This window comes from Pseudorasbora parva, chromosome 6 (genome assembly GCF_024679245.1).
Source record: "Pseudorasbora parva isolate DD20220531a chromosome 6, ASM2467924v1, whole genome shotgun sequence".
Classification (NCBI taxonomy): Eukaryota; Metazoa; Chordata; class Actinopteri; order Cypriniformes; family Gobionidae; genus Pseudorasbora; species Pseudorasbora parva.
Window position 1 is genome coordinate 19,779,034 of NC_090177.1, and position 15,359 is coordinate 19,794,392.

Genomic DNA, 15,359 nt, shown 5'->3' on the forward strand with positions numbered 1-15,359 from the left:
TCGGTTTTAATGACTTAGATAGCAAAGAAAACGTTGGGAATAACACGACAATGTGTACTTGACAGTAAGCAACACAGTGACTCTTAAGCTTTAGAGATGTCGGTGTTCATAAGGTCTTAATGACGGTTCGTTCATAGACTGGTGCTGGCTAAAAATATGGCTTACCCATTTACCAAGGACATAAACACTCATGAACCACGCTACACTACAAACCACAACAAGCTATTGTTAAAACAAAAAACTAAACGGCCTGCACAATAACATCACATTCCTAACGTTGGTGTTTTTAACCTTGAGTTTAGGAAACGCAATGGTAAGTATGAAGCTATCAGCACGTTTATTTTGGCCGACAGATTCGCACTCACTTCGCTCAAGGGACGTAGAAGGGGGGCCCGAGTATTGCTAGGGTGATTAATCAGCAAGTATATATATATATATATTTAAAATTCAATACTACTTTTACACTCACCTACAATGCGTTGCTAACGTCCTCGTACATGATCGGAACAATCCTCCGGATAATAATCGCTGGGGTCCGTTTCATTTCATTAAGCTAGCTTTGGCTAGGCAGGGTTTACTAGTTTGTTGTTGATGGGGGAAGTGCTGTCGGACGAGTAAACGTTTGCAAAACTACCTGATATTAAGATTTAGGTTGGCCAATACCAATGAATCAAATGAGTCCATGCTGGACTCATATGTTTGCTGCTTTCCTCCAGACTGAGAAGCTTGGCTAACCCACACCCAGATCTTCAATCTGGAGAAATCTAGCAAGCTTGTTTTATAAACTTGCTTCATGTAACAGTTTGAAGGATACGGCACCAGCTTTCTGTCTGTGCGTGCAGTGCAGGCTGCAGATTAAAACATGTTTTTAACACCGATGCTGAGTTCAACTGCGACCCCTACTTTTGAGAGGACAAACAAATTAGGGGTGCACTGGGACTAGAGAGCTTTTCTCCCGTTTCATGTTTTTCTTGTCAAATGTTGTAGTGCTGAAGAGATGCGATGCTCTAAGTAACTATAACTGTTGTTTGTTTTAATTGTTATGAATTGTATTTCTATCTATCTATCTATCTATCTATCTATCTATCTATCTATCTATCTATCTATCTATCTATCTATCTATCTATCTATCTATCTATCTGTCTGTCTGTCTGTCTGTCTGTCTGTCTGTCTGTCTGTCTGTCTGTCTGTCTGTCTGTCTGTCTCTCTGTCTCTCTGTCTGTCTGTCTGTCGCCTACAAGTAAACAATTAAATAATCAAATGAGTTATTCTTTTTATTCTGCCTTAAATAGGTACACAGTAAAAAAACGTTGGGTTATTTTTTTAACCCAACCGTTGGGTTACACATATTGGGTCAATATGTTGGGTTATTTTGCAAAACGTTGGGTTATTTTTAACCCAACGTTTTTAAGTGAGTAGCCATTTTTAAGTGGCCTATTTATTATCTGGCAACAATGCTCACATGCGCTCTCAGTACAGACATTTAGTCATAATAGATGTCAGTTCATCTTTGCTTTCAAAATCAGCACACTTATTAGCTCAACGAAAATCAATTCTAAACAAAACATTTCAAATGAGTAAATGAGACCACAAAATATTCCCTGCTCAAAGGTTAACTATGTCTGTTCTTAGTTAAGTATAGATTTAAAAAGAGACACTTTATTGATCCCAGAGTGCAAATGCAAGAGATGCCCATTTTAAAATAAAATACCAGATGCCTATTTCTTTACCAAATTCACCAAATTATTTTCACCAAATATTATCATCTTAGCATTGTTGAATAAACTAACCTGTTATTTAATCAAGAAACCAAGCACGTTTTAATGTGTTGTCTTTGAGCTGCCAAGCCAGTAAATACAGCACTCAACACACTCAAATATAATGTTTAATTCGCATACTGGAGAAGAGTATGAAACATTGGCCATTTATGAAATAAAAACACTACCAACATCTACTACAATGCAGTCATGTTCTCTAACTCAATCATGCTTTATATAGGTCACGATTAAAATCTGATATTGCAACATTCAGTTGCACAGTACACACCTATTCTGTGCACAGTGTCTTTTAAAACACAAACAGCTACAGTGTTTTGATCTCTACAGAACATAACTTGGCACAGTAAAAAAAAAAAAAAAAAGTCTGTACTTTCTGATCATATACCCATTGACAAGATTAATAACTTCTTCTCAGCTTTCACTGGGATTAATTTGCACAGCAAAGGTTTGGAGGAAGCCTGGTAGATTATTCTTAAAAATCTGATTGGTTCACCAAACGTAATAGTTGGGTGGGCCTACACTACAGTCTTTGCCATTGGCCTGGTCCAGATGGAGTTTAGAACAGCTCCTCTCCAGTGGGGGTGTGTGTCCATCTGCCCCCTCCAGGACCAAGATAATCCTCTTCTATACCTTCACAGCTGGGAAAAATAAACAGAGGAAAAGGCATGCACTTCCCAAAAACCAACAACACAGTCTCAAAAACATATTTTTAGCATTACAGTGCTAAATATTTTACATTGTCAGGCTGTAATGGAAGAGCATAGTGCACTTCTGTTGTGAATTTTCTTTTTAAATAATTTCCTATATGCACATTGCACACCCAATGTGATTTTTGTTATTATTTGTTATAATAATTAAACAAAAGAAGCCTTTCCCTGATCATTAATGCTTATTCACATTTTTTTTAAACACAAAGAATAATAGAGAATGACTTAAAAATATCACAAACAAAAATGTATTACTTTATTAATTTCAGGAAGCTGTTTTATCAGAACAGATCGTAAATCATACTAAGCACATCAGAAGAGACTGTGGTGTGTTATTTGGTGTCCACAAGGGGGTGTGATGCACTTAGTAAAAGCCAACCTGTTAATTCCTGTTTAGCAAAAGACAAGGTTGATTATTTCAGACACTGGAAAATGACCACAATTAGTCAGAAATGTTTAAACAGTGTTAACACAATATTTAGTTGGCAACTCATTTCTGTTTATAACTTCTAACTGACTAACTATAGGATGTAATATAATATGGTGATTTTTCAAACTGATGTGTTTCAACAGATTAGACCTGACATGATATTGTGTACTCAGTAAAAAACAAGTTTTGTGTGAATAATCAGGTTAATTTTACAACAAGATAAACTATAATAAGTAAAAAAAATATGATTACAACAACTGTATCAGTGTCTGTTTGGTATAACAAAAGGCCTCAAGGCATAATCTGAACTACATGGAATATATATTATGAATCCAAATGTATAAAAATAAATATTTATTATTCTTTGAAATATTTTCTTGTAAAACAAACATAAAAATACAAGTTTACATTTCAAATCCCATTATTGTCCATATGGTGATTATTCAATATGAAGAGTATTATCTGAAAAATATGATTTTTAAGTTACACTGAATATTTCACATACAGTATATGGATAACGGCAACACATTTACATATTTTCAATTAATAAAGTAATGGTAACAGGATGTTATGTCATGAGTAATTATACCAGTTATAGTGCCTAATGCATTTCCCTTTTTTGGTCTCCAAAAATCAATTTTATATTATGTTTGTGTATTCTTTGTCTTGATCATCAGTAAAAATTCTGAGCGTCAAGAAATAACCGTCCTAATGTGTGCAAAAGCCTTGCATACCAGTAAACCTCCTTATGTTGCAAAAAAATATGTTCATTTTCCATTTCCATTATGGCATCTTGGAATTTGCTGCATGTGCTGGAAGAATTATTGTGCATCGCATTTGTCTGATTTGTGGAACTGATATTAGGGATCATGGCACTACTTTTAACCACCGCTCTTTGTATGTTTTCTTCCATTTCTGTCTGGAAAAAGCCAAACAAGACACGGACAGGCCAAAACGCCCAGTGTGCGAGTCTGTGATCCTCAATAGAAGCATAGTTGGATACCAGCACGCCATCCACAAATAAGTTCCCATGTTCTGTCAAAGGAGCATAAACCCCTATCCTCTCCTCCAGTGAAATTGAGACAACTTTAGATGGCTGAATTCCTCTATTGTCCCCAGTAGTAAGTATATAGTCTCCAGTCATAACGTCTTTGGCAAAAATAGCTTCATACTCATGCTGGTGCAGTTTGAGATTGTGAGCCGCAAAGATGAGGTGATTGGGAGTTATCGCCATTTGTTTCCCATTTTCTGTGCAAAAAATGAAGAAAGTTGCTCTGCTCTCTCTATCCAGATGTAGAAAGAGAAGTACCCGACTGAGAACAATTTCACCTGACCCAGACAAGGAAAGCACCTTCTTCCCAGGCTGCAAACTCGAAATAGCCTTTTGCACACCATCGGCCATTGTCACAAGTCCCGATCCTGAAAAGCAGCCACCTTTCTCCACGGCTACAGAGTGATCTGGAAAAATATAGAGGCAGAATGATGTTAAAGGATAAAGTTTACCCAAAAATGAAAATGCTGTTATCATTTACTCACCCTCATTTGTCAATGGGGTCCAAATCAACATGGGACAGCATTTTAATTTTTGGGTGAATTGTCACTTTAAGAGTTACATTCATTGATCTGAATGAGAAATAACATTGAAAAGAAAATAAATAAGCTTACCAGCTTTGACAGAGCAGTGCACGTGGTACTTGGATTCATAGTGCACCCAGTCAAATCCAGCCTCCACTGCCAACTGTGCAAGTAGTCCATATTTTTCTGTGTCCCGGTCTGAGGTGGTGATGTCGACAGCACGGCCCTCATAATGTAAAGAACCAGGAGGGTGATGGCCATCCTCATCCCAGGCCTCTGTCACTCGCAGTCGGACCCCAGGCCACTGGTTCATTACTGCTATTGCCAGTTTATTGAGGCAGTCCTTACAGCGCTGCGAAGTGGAAAAAATAAATGAAACCATCATACAGGTGACACAAAAGTGTTTTGTTTTGTTTGTTTTTTCATTTAAAGTGATGGTTTCCTGAAAATGAATTGTCTGTCACCATTTACTCATGTCATTCTAAACATCTATGACAGCCATTCTTCAAAAAACACTTTAACATTTATCAAAATATCTTCTTTTGTGTTTCACGGAAAAAGAAATTCAGACAGGTTTGACATAAGGCATAATATTAATATTAGAGTGAATTTTTGATTCCAGACTGTATCCTTTCATTTTGAAAGCCTATAGCAAATACCATTACATTTAACTATTTTCACAATTCTTTGGCAGAAATGGGTGCTGGCAAACCTCTGCATATTTAGTCAGTTCTGCAAAAGGCCATTTCCACCCCCTAACATCTAACAAGAACAAAGCAACTTTAACTCATTTCCAGCATTCTTCGGACACTTCAGCATGGTCACAGAGTGAAGTCAAGGTCAATTCCCTTTTTTTCCCTTCTTCACACGATGGGAACACTTTCACACAGGCTTTTGAACGACTTCAGTGTTAACCTTGAGACTTTGTAATAAAGCATTTTTCGACTTCCTCAACAGATTTTTAGAAAGTTGTGTCTCTCTACACCTCACACAGTGGAGAATCTGTGAAAAGGTTGTGTTATTTATCTGTGAAAATAATATAATGTGATTGAGAGGCTATGGGAAAAGGTGAGAGAGCAAGACAGGGTCGAAAAGCCAAGGCAAGCGAGAAGAAAGCAAGAACCAGTCTGAGCGAGAGGGCAGATGGATGGAATGTTTAGACGTGTTCTTGGGAATGTGACAGCAAGAGTGAGAAATCAAGAGGGGAAGAAAACAAACCAGGGAGATTTTTCTCGCAATGCTGTTGGACAGAGGCAATTCATTGTGAAAACTACAATAGAGGCTTTTCCGATGGTGCCATTACTTCAACAGGCGAGAATTCTGCACAGGCGACCCCGCAGAGGCTTGAAAAGATGCACAAAGGATAGCTTTCAGAGTTGGGCAACAAGAGGGCACATGCATACGTACACATACGCCAACTCAGAGCACTTTCATAAGGGTAGTCACTAGATGCCAATCTAGTCAAACTTATTATCAGTGATATCAAACTTATCAGTAATATCTCAAAACGTCCTATGATGATACCATAACAGATTAGGACATGGTAAACAATACAATGTCTTTTTCTATTCCCTTATTTAACTGAAATTGTCATTAAATTGCCTTGAAACATTATCTCATATTGTGGCTTGTATATTTAAGGTTTAAAAATAATATTTAGTATACTTTGTGTTCATCACAATGTTATCTGCTGCCTTACCTATCTTCATGTTTATACAAGAGAACACACACACACCAGGCTAAGGAAGTAGAGGTGTAGTGATCATTTTATAGCTCTAACGAAGAACTTGGTTAAAGATTAAATGGTGCAGTGGCAGTCGGCAGTTCTATTGTCATGGGTTGTTGTTTTTTTTTACATTGCCTAGGGAACATGGAAAATGGGTAACATTCTATCAACATCATGACAGTCAAAAGCTCTCCTATTGGACTAGTTTGGTCCCAGAGTTTCAGCTACACACATAAACATTTAAATAAGTTAAGATTTATTTCATTTAAGGCGATCAGTTTTGCAGGGCTTGTTCTGAATAATTCAGCTTCTGTCACTGTATATTATCATAATAGTTATTTGCATCAATTCGCTACCTAGAAAAGTGTGACAATGAAACATCTGAATTACAGGAATCACAAAACCCCTTTATTTCAAGTACTGTTTAACAGTGCATGAAGTATGTCATGGATGGCTGAGAGAGTTGAAAGGGCCACCAGATGCATCTGGGTCATTCCACGAAATCAGTGCCTTAATTCTCCATTTTGATTTTAAATGAGATTTTAAACATTAGTCAAATAGGCGATGTCTTTGTAATTGAGATATTTGTGAATCTAATACATTTATGTGAAACTCCTGCATATACTTGTGGATCTCATTCTATTTATTTGTGAATTTATTTAATATTTGTGAATCTCTTTACATTAATTTGTGGATAACAATCTATTTGTTTGGAATAATGCAACAACTACACCCATACATCTGGGTCATTCCACGAAATCTGTGCCTTAATTCTCTTAATTCTATTTTTTTAACTTTTAAATTAGATTTTAAACATTATAGAAGACAAATATGTCTTTCTAATTGTGTACATTTTAAAATCGCAATAGTTCAATAGTTAGGATACAGCTATGCCTATGCCCTGTGTCAAACAGGGTTGGCACTTGACAGTAACAAAGCTGACAGTTTACAGTTTATATATATATATATATATATATATATATATATATATATATATATATATATATATATATATATATATATATATATATATATATATATACACACACACACACACACACACACACACACACACACACACACACACACACACACACACACACACACAAATAGCCTACATTGTCAATAATAAACAGTTTAACCACAGTAAGAAGTATTGACTATTGAAAACTGTTCCCTACTACATCATGGAATGTAAGATAAAGTGATACACAAAAACTCATAAAGAAAAAAACAAACAAAACAAAAAAATGGTTAGTCATTGTTTGCATGTTAAGAGACACAAAAAGCACCATGCAGTGCAAAGTTGATTCTATTAACAGACAAGGGTTTCCTTTACCTTGGTCATGAACCGGTCGGCTTTGGTGTGTTCCTCGTCTTTGAAGACAATGTCAGGGTTGTAGTTGCATACGAGCTCATTGAAGCGTTCCGAACTGCTCGTTATCCTGCCCTCCGCTCTTCCGCTCGCTCCCAGGTTGTTCTCAGAGACACCGGGCACAAACTGCTTGTAAGACATTGGAGTCAACTTGCGTTGCCTATGGCGACTACCGAGACCGGGGCCCGGCCCGCATCCGTCAACCGCCAGCCATGAATAAAGACACGCAGTCAGCAGGCCGAGCCTTGCCAGCCTTAACCAATGAGTCAACGTCATTGACGCGCGTGAATTGTGCCAGGAGATCAGCGAGCCGCGAACCCTGCAGCGCGAGCGTCTCTCCCAGCACCTGGTGGCATTTCGTTAACACAACTGACTTTTTCCATGTCCATATCACGGTGTTGAATTAAAATGCGCACTCGTGGGGATTAGGCTCGTGAATCATTGACCAAAGTGTAATGGCTTCCAGATTAAACTGATTAGTTTAGACCTTAACATCAATGCATCCGACATCCAGACATGGTGAGTGTTCAAACTGACGAACTTTCCATATAATTAGCATAAAATATCTAGCTCTCAAGGAGCTTACACAGGTCAATCCATTCATAAAGCCAAATTTCAGTATTCCAAGCAGAAATGGATTGATCGCATCCTCGTTTGTAGATATTGGCATAGCAACAGGTGCTTCATCCCATCATCCTACCCCACCTTGGACAGCTCCGCGCGAAACAGCGTTTTCTGCAATAATGTTCACAGCGCGTGTCTCTGTTTGTCCTGCCTCATAGTCGCGCTCAAACATAATTTCATTCCTTAACTGTATGAGGGCTCTGACTCTGAATCAACATGTGTTTGCTCCCGCTTTTAAGCGTTGCGTTGAGTATTTGTGACCGGACAAATCGCCCTCCCTTCTTCCTGCGCGCGCTCCGGGACAGTAGCGCACACGCCTCCTCAAGCGCGTTTCAGTCATGCAGTTGTGAAGTCATTTCAGTGAATTGCAATGAGTGCAGAGTTTTACTTTCTCTGCTGTGTATTTACAACCCGATGGGGACTATATAATCAATAGCCTAGACTATTTCTCTGGGTCGTTTTATAATTAAAATCAATTTCTACAAACTCGCCGTTGATCTTTTGTGACAACATGCCCCAAAGGCGTTTACTAAACTATGTCAGTAGCTTATTTATTTATTTAGGCTATTTTTACAGATTATAGGCCTATATATACTTAAAACATGCCATACATTTGACAATTTGTCCATACTTCACATTTTTTTTTTAAACTGTTGTCCTGAGAAGTTGTCTTATATAGACTCTTACATAATTGTTTCTAATTAATAAAAATTTTAAAAAGCCTTGTTTGACAACTAGCCCCAGTGTCCCCAATGGTACTAGCAAATTGCTTACATCTAGCCAATTAATTTCAGTCCATCAGCTTGTCTTTAATTGCAGGTGAGGGTCAGTGACATGAATCTAGGTTTCACTGACAACTTCCAGCTAAGAGATAACATAGTCATTCGCAACATTTCTATGACTCATTAATTCATCTCTCTTTGTTTTTTGAAGACACAGGCTGACAGATGTACCCTGTGCCGAGAAGACCTCAGGGCTGTTAACACCCATGTTTTATCAGCTTCGTAATTTTAAACCAACTCAGAACAATGGCTCAAAATTAGAAGACATCACAAATATCTTGAGTCAATATGGCAATGCTAGCGAGAGTAAGAAAAATAAAGAGCAGCAAAATATCAAAATGATTTCCGCTGACCCACGATATGCATCCCGACCTTTGGCATCTCCGACAATGAATTCACACACACGGATAAAACATGTAAAGGTTAACACTCTTAGGACATCTCTCAATCTTTAATCTTTAATAATAATAATAATAATAATAATAATAATAATATATTAAACTTGTTAACTTGTTTTCAGGTTTAAATTAGACTTTGAATCAGATGTTTTTCCACCAATAGACAAAAATGACTAAAGCTAGATATTATTTTGTGTTCAGGTGGTTTAGTTATGTAACATGTTTGATAAATTTAAACTTAATATTTTATATTAATTTCCTTCATAACATATTTTAGTTTTAAACTTTGTAAAAACTGTCAACTTTATTTTCAGATTTTAATTAAAAATGTAATTACACATTTTTACTATAGTCTCAGACTAATAGAGAAATACCAGGTAAGATATAATTTTGTGTTCAAGTAATTTATTTATGCAACATATTAGAATAGATCCAAGATCATGCAGTAGGTCTTTTATTATGCTCTTCCAAAACTCTGGAGGACAGATCTATGGTTCAATCACATGTCCCAGACACCACAAATAACCGCAAATGTGGGGAAAGGCTTAATCACAAGTGCAAACACTTTCAAGAGCACAATCAGTGATACTGACATTCCGCCAAAGGGGAAATAGAGAAAATAACTGCCATTAAACATTAAAGGGAGGAGATGACAATAAAAATAAACACGACTGTTTCAAAATGGAAACTGTGTAATTGTTATTAGTATTTCTGCATCCCCCCACCCCGTAGCCTCTTAAGCGACCTCACTCCCCCACTTCAGGATGGGAGTATATAGAACAGTGAATGGCTGAGTTTCCTGAGCAGCCACAGCACAGAAAATGAGATCTTTCCTGCCAGAGTTACTCTAGCCCTCTTTTCCCGTTACAGACGAATCGTGACTACACCTGGCCTTATAATAGTAAAGTAGCGTTGAGCTCATGCTACTTTACTTGGCCTCAGCAAAATTAGATGCTGCGTCATTCGCAAAGCCCTCGATTCCAAAACTGCCTCAAATAGTCAGCTGATCTTCGGGGGTGATGGTGTTCAATCAATCATCTCAAATGTTAAAGAGCATGTTTACGTAACACGGGCTTGTAAATAAGATAGAGGCACTTAGACTTGGTAGGAAAATGCTGACTAGACGCTTTAAAGAATAGGTTTCCTGAGACAAAAGCTGTTGGGGGGACCGAGATGAGGGGGTCGCCGAGAAGAGTCAAGGAACTGACACCCATTATGACCCACCACCATCGGTCAATTCTATCGTCCCTCACCCTGTTATCAGTGCAGGAAGAGGCAGGGCGGTGTGTCGTACTGTGCTATACTAAAAGCACATGATTTCTGGCTTCAGCGCCAACATACAGCTTCATAGGCTGCCCCTTACCTTAAATAACATGCTTATCGCAGTCCAGAGCAATGTGACAAGGGTTCATGGATAAACAAGAGGATTTGTCATAGATGTGGATACACCATGCTGCATTATGGCCTGGTTTACTTCATGTAGGCCTACGGTTTCCTTGCTCTGTGCTTTTTTTCTAGAAGAGATTGAAATTTGAATAAATAATAATTGTAGTAATACAACAACTGTGACAGAACAATAGCAGATCAGGGTGGAACTTCCTGACCCAAAACAAACAGGTTAAAGGTCAAGAGAAAAGAATATATTACAGATATACCTGCTATCATGCTGGCCAGATTTAGAAACATGTTTTTACAGCAGTACTCAATGAGGAAAACAAACGGTATCATGCAAAAGACAACTTCATGTCTTGCTTTTGTATGGCTAATAGCTATTTCATATTTTACACAGCACAATTACATAGCACATACACAACTATACGATAAAAAAACCTTGTTTAGAATTTCTGTAAATATGAAAGTATAGTAGATTAGATTCATGAATGAGTCATTGAATCAATTACTCAACCCATTTGTTTAAAAACACTGATCGATTTAGATAAATATTTAAGTGACCGCATAGTTGCATCTAAAATTGCACATTTCTCTACTATAGTTGACACAGAAAAAAAAACAATATGTGACAAAAGAACTATGTCCAAATTCACAGTACTCACAAAAGAGTAGAAAAAAAGTTCCTGGATGACCTACTACTTCCGTTGAGATTCTTTAGTGTGCACACAGTGGACACTTTACTATTCAATGAGGCTACAGGAGAGGATTTGTGGTTGTGATAATTACAACATTGCAGATGTAGTATGTTACATTACATTAATACTGAACATACTATATTATGTAGTGGATGCAAAATAATTTCTTCTTCAAAATAAGTTCCTGTCATTGAATCATTCACTCAAACGATTCAGTCAAAAGACTGATTCTTTCCTTCCTTCTGCCCCGTAGCTTTTTGGCAAAAGCAAGAGCGATTTCATTGTGCAAGCCGCGAAAAGAACAAATTTCACAGTGCAAGCCTTTTCAAAGGGCATATCTAAAAGAGCAAAGCAGCGCTTGTTGCAAAATGTCGCACCAGGAGTGTGGCTCATGCAGGACTGCTCTGCATCCTTCGGACGAGCACTTTGAGTATGTGAGCTGTCTGGGCCGCACCCACACAGAGGAGGCACTGACAGGGACCATTTGTTTGCACTGCAAGAGCATGAGTCTCGCACGCTCTCCTGTTGTCTTCCTCTCTCAAGCCGAAACAGAAGAAACAGATCAGCGCCCACGTGCCTCGCTCTCTCCACAACATGCTGAATCGCCTGTGCTTTTCACCAGTGATGACCTCTTCTGACGCAAGCAGCATGGTTTCAGTCGGCGGCTCTGGGGAGGATTGTGATGACTCAGTGTCTCTAGTGGCATCTGATGTAGAGGACTTGGCGAGGACTTGGCAAAGTCTGGTGATGACTCTGCCCTCCAGCCGCTTAAAGAGAGGACTCAGAGGACTCAGAACTCATCCGCGTCCATACGAAGGCATTGAGGGATTTGGGTTTGGACTGGTTGGCTCTGAAAGAGCCCGCGTGCAGCCACGTTGATGAATGGTTCCTGAAGTCAAGGTGCCACCAGCAGGCTCCCCGCCAACAACCAGCTCCATTCTTCCCAGAAGTCTTTCTGAAAAGACAGCCTTCCTCAACTCCCCAGTCTCTCTCTCTGGCTCTTTCGGTCTTCCTGCAGTGGATAGCTTCACTGACAGCTTCCCAGAAGACACGGAAGACACAGAAGACACGTCATTTTATGCTTAAAAGAGCGAGTTCCTCAGCTGCTGCAAGTCACCCTAAATCAACACCGATTCAGCAGTGTGCCAAGCTGCCTTCATCACCCGCTCAGCCTCAGCTAAAAACAAAACCCGAGGTGAAGGAGCACTTCTGTCCGGTTAAACCAGGGATCCCGCCCTAAGCTAGTGCTAGACCCTGAGTGCTAGACCCGAAGCATAGCGTTAGCGATACCGATGTCGAGCTGGCACATGAACTGCCTGGAAAAGAGACTTGTGATCCTGGTTTTAAGAGAATTTCACCTGGACCTCAGAAGGCACTATGTCCTTGTCCGGTCAGACGTTATGACAGTGGTAGCCTATATAAATCACTAGGGATCTCAGGTCCCGTCTACTGAACAGATTGGCTTTGGGCACAGGAAAATCTCCACTCTGTAAGAGCTATACATGGGCCTGGTTCTATAAACATCAGTTTATAGTATATATTCCATCCTGGAACGGACTGTCTTCGGAGGAATGGAGACCACCCCGAAAGAGTTTGCATGATTTGGAACATTTTCGGCTAGGTAGCACTCTTCGAAAGAGAACACCCACTGCTCTGATTCTTTTAGAGGGAAATGTGTGCATTAGCCCACAGGTGGCCGCCTCTGCATCTTTATGCTCCCTCAGGTCATCAACCAAACCAGATGCTCAGTCTTACTCGTGGCACAAGTCTAGCAGGACCAACTGTGGTTTCCAGGAATGGTCCAGCTGTGGTCTGCAGCACATTGGTCAATCCTGCTGAGAAGGGATCTCCTTTCCTAAGTGGAGGGGTCAATCTGTCATCCCCAGCCTCCACCTGTAGCCTCTCGACAGAGATTCCCAGAGGGTCATGAACACAATCTCTGAGGCTAGGGCACCTTCGACCAGGCTCCTTAATATACAAAAATGGGCTATCTTTTCCGGGATGCTGCGTAGCCCAGCATAGACCCCATGTCTTGCCTTTTCCTGCACGAGCTGTTGGATGGTACATGCGCTGCATCCACTCTCAAAGTATACACGGCAGTTATTGTGGTGTACCATGCCCCTTTAGCTTGCCAGTCAATTGGGAAACATGACCTGGTGGTCAGATTTCTCAGAGGGGCCAAGATGCTAAACCTGCCTAGACCCAATATGGTCCCTTCATGGGACCTGTTCATTGTTCTGTGAGCATTCAGGGGTACTCCATTTGAGCACCTTACAACAGCCAATCTTAAGCTTCTCTTGCTAAAGACCACTCTCCTGCTGGCTCTGGCATCAGTCAAGCGAATGGGTGACCTGCAGGCTCTCTAGGTGGACGCTTCCTACCTCGAGTTTAGACCAAACAACGGCAAAGCTGTCCTTAAATCCAGGTGAGATTATGTGCCTATGGTACTCTCCATGCACTTTAGGGTAAAAGTCATCTCACTATGTTCTCCCTTTTGTGTGTCACAGCTGTTTGTGTGCTTCAGAGGCCGCCAGTTATAAAGCAGAGACTGTTCAACTTGATAGTGGATGCAATAGCCCTAGCCTACACTTCCTTGAATTTCCAGTGAGCTATTGGGGCGAGGGCCCACTCAATCAGAGGAATGGCCTCCTCCTGGGCCTAGTCTAGAATAATATCCATGGCTCACATTCGTGCGGTGGCCGGCTGGTCCTTGCCATCCACTTTTATCAGGTTCTATATCCTAGGCATCCTGCCCCTTCAGGAACGGGTTTTGTCTCCCTCAGGGGTTTTGCCTTATAGATACATAGGGTCCGGTCCCAAACTTGAGCCTGCCATTTCTTGGCATTAAGTCCTTGACTGTAGTAGCCTATCTGGGGCCTTTGTCATTGAGCTTCCCCAGGCTATGGCTTCGCAGGATGGCTTCCGTTCTCCGCTGGTAGCACAGCAGTTTTGCATACCATTCCATATATGCATCAAAAACTGATGCAATGCAAGTAAACCATATTAAAAAGGAGCACCTAGTTTCTCTGAGATAACGGGAACAAGCATTACTTATCTTGCCGTGCTACTGCACATATGCACTAGTTGATGCTATTGCTATTCTGTCAAGAAATTCTGACTAAATGGCCTTTTTGCTAGCCTAGAAATCTAGACGCACCCTAGCGGCAGCAAATTTAATCTGCCCGCAAGTGTCGTCTAGGAACTCTCAATAACCTTCTGAGCTGTATTCCTCAAAATCTGTTTGGCCCAATCACATCGTGTATAGAGTCGGCGGGCGGGGCCATAATGACGACGGCCGAGTTGCGTTTGCGTGCTTCTAGTAAACACAGAAACTGGCGAATGGCGGCGGTCTTTCGAATCAGATTTGACTGCGATTCTGGAAGACTTGGAGTTAAGCTTTTCTCTGAGAAAAGAACAGCACTGAAGTCATTCTTAAAAAGGGAAGATGTGTTCGGAGTTTAGCTGAATGTTTGATCTATCAACAAGCTTTGCTTCACCTTCGTTGCTCTGGTTGGTGGTAGCGCTATCCTATCGCGTGCAGAGGGAGTTTGAAAGACAACCGTTTATCCCGCCCCTCGGATTGAGCCCTGTCTATGGTGAGTTTCCAGACCAAACATCTTGATGTGGGTCTGGCTTGTCAGGCTACCTTTTTTCCCTACTTAAATAGGCAGTAGGCCCCATTCTTTCTGACGGGCTAAAAGCCATATGTCTGTGAAAAGCACAGAAAAAAAATACAACGTTTCCCCATACACACCAGAAATGCAAGCAATGCCCGTCCCCGTTATCTCAGGGAACTAAGGTTACGTTATTAATCGGAGCGTTCTGCAAATGATTGTTTATTAAACGTTTAAGTACATCTTAATTTAAAGAAATAATA

General features: G+C 40.1%; 2 protein-coding genes and 1 long non-coding RNA gene across 8 annotated transcripts in view; 1 reads left to right on the top strand and 2 right to left on the bottom strand.

The window, feature by feature from the left end:
* kmt2d (lysine (K)-specific methyltransferase 2D) overlaps positions 1 to 826 on the bottom strand; it is a 33,032-nt gene extending 32,206 nt beyond the window's left edge. For 5 of the 6 annotated variants that reach the window (XM_067446034.1, XM_067446033.1, XM_067446036.1 and 2 more), the window contains exon 1: positions 470 to 826. The gene's annotated coding sequence lies outside the window, so the exon portion shown is untranslated. The remainder of the gene's footprint in view (positions 1 to 469) is intronic. The other variant, XM_067446032.1, reaches the window with a different exon arrangement.
* Positions 165 to 4,323, top strand: LOC137078592 (uncharacterized). The gene is made up of 3 exons (XR_010905316.1): positions 165 to 313; positions 3,845 to 4,036; positions 4,207 to 4,323. It is a non-coding gene; the product is annotated as an uncharacterized lncRNA (long non-coding RNA).
* Positions 3,255 to 8,453, bottom strand: dhh (desert hedgehog signaling molecule). The gene is made up of 3 exons (XM_067446037.1): positions 7,556 to 8,453; positions 4,581 to 4,842; positions 3,255 to 4,373 (listed from the first exon to the last, which is right to left on the bottom strand). Exons 1-3 carry the CDS (start codon positions 7,865 to 7,867, stop codon positions 3,589 to 3,591), a joined length of 1,359 nt encoding a protein of 452 aa, XP_067302138.1. The 5' UTR covers positions 7,868 to 8,453; the 3' UTR covers positions 3,255 to 3,588.
* Positions 8,454 to 15,359: the final 6,906 nt, after the last annotated feature.

Bases quoted from the DNA above. Each gene is read 5' to 3' on its own strand.
- dhh (XM_067446037.1), bottom strand. From the start codon at position 7,867: ATGACGTTGACTCATTGGTTAAGGCTGGCAAGGCTCGGCCTGCTGACT. The intron at 4,843-7,555 runs GTAAAGGAAACC...TCCACTTCGCAG, and splicing joins CCGACCGGTTCATGACCAAG to CGCTGTAAGGACTGCCTCAA. The intron at 4,374-4,580 runs GTAAGCTTATTT...ATATTTTTCCAG, and splicing joins GCACTGCTCTGTCAAAGCTG to ATCACTCTGTAGCCGTGGAG.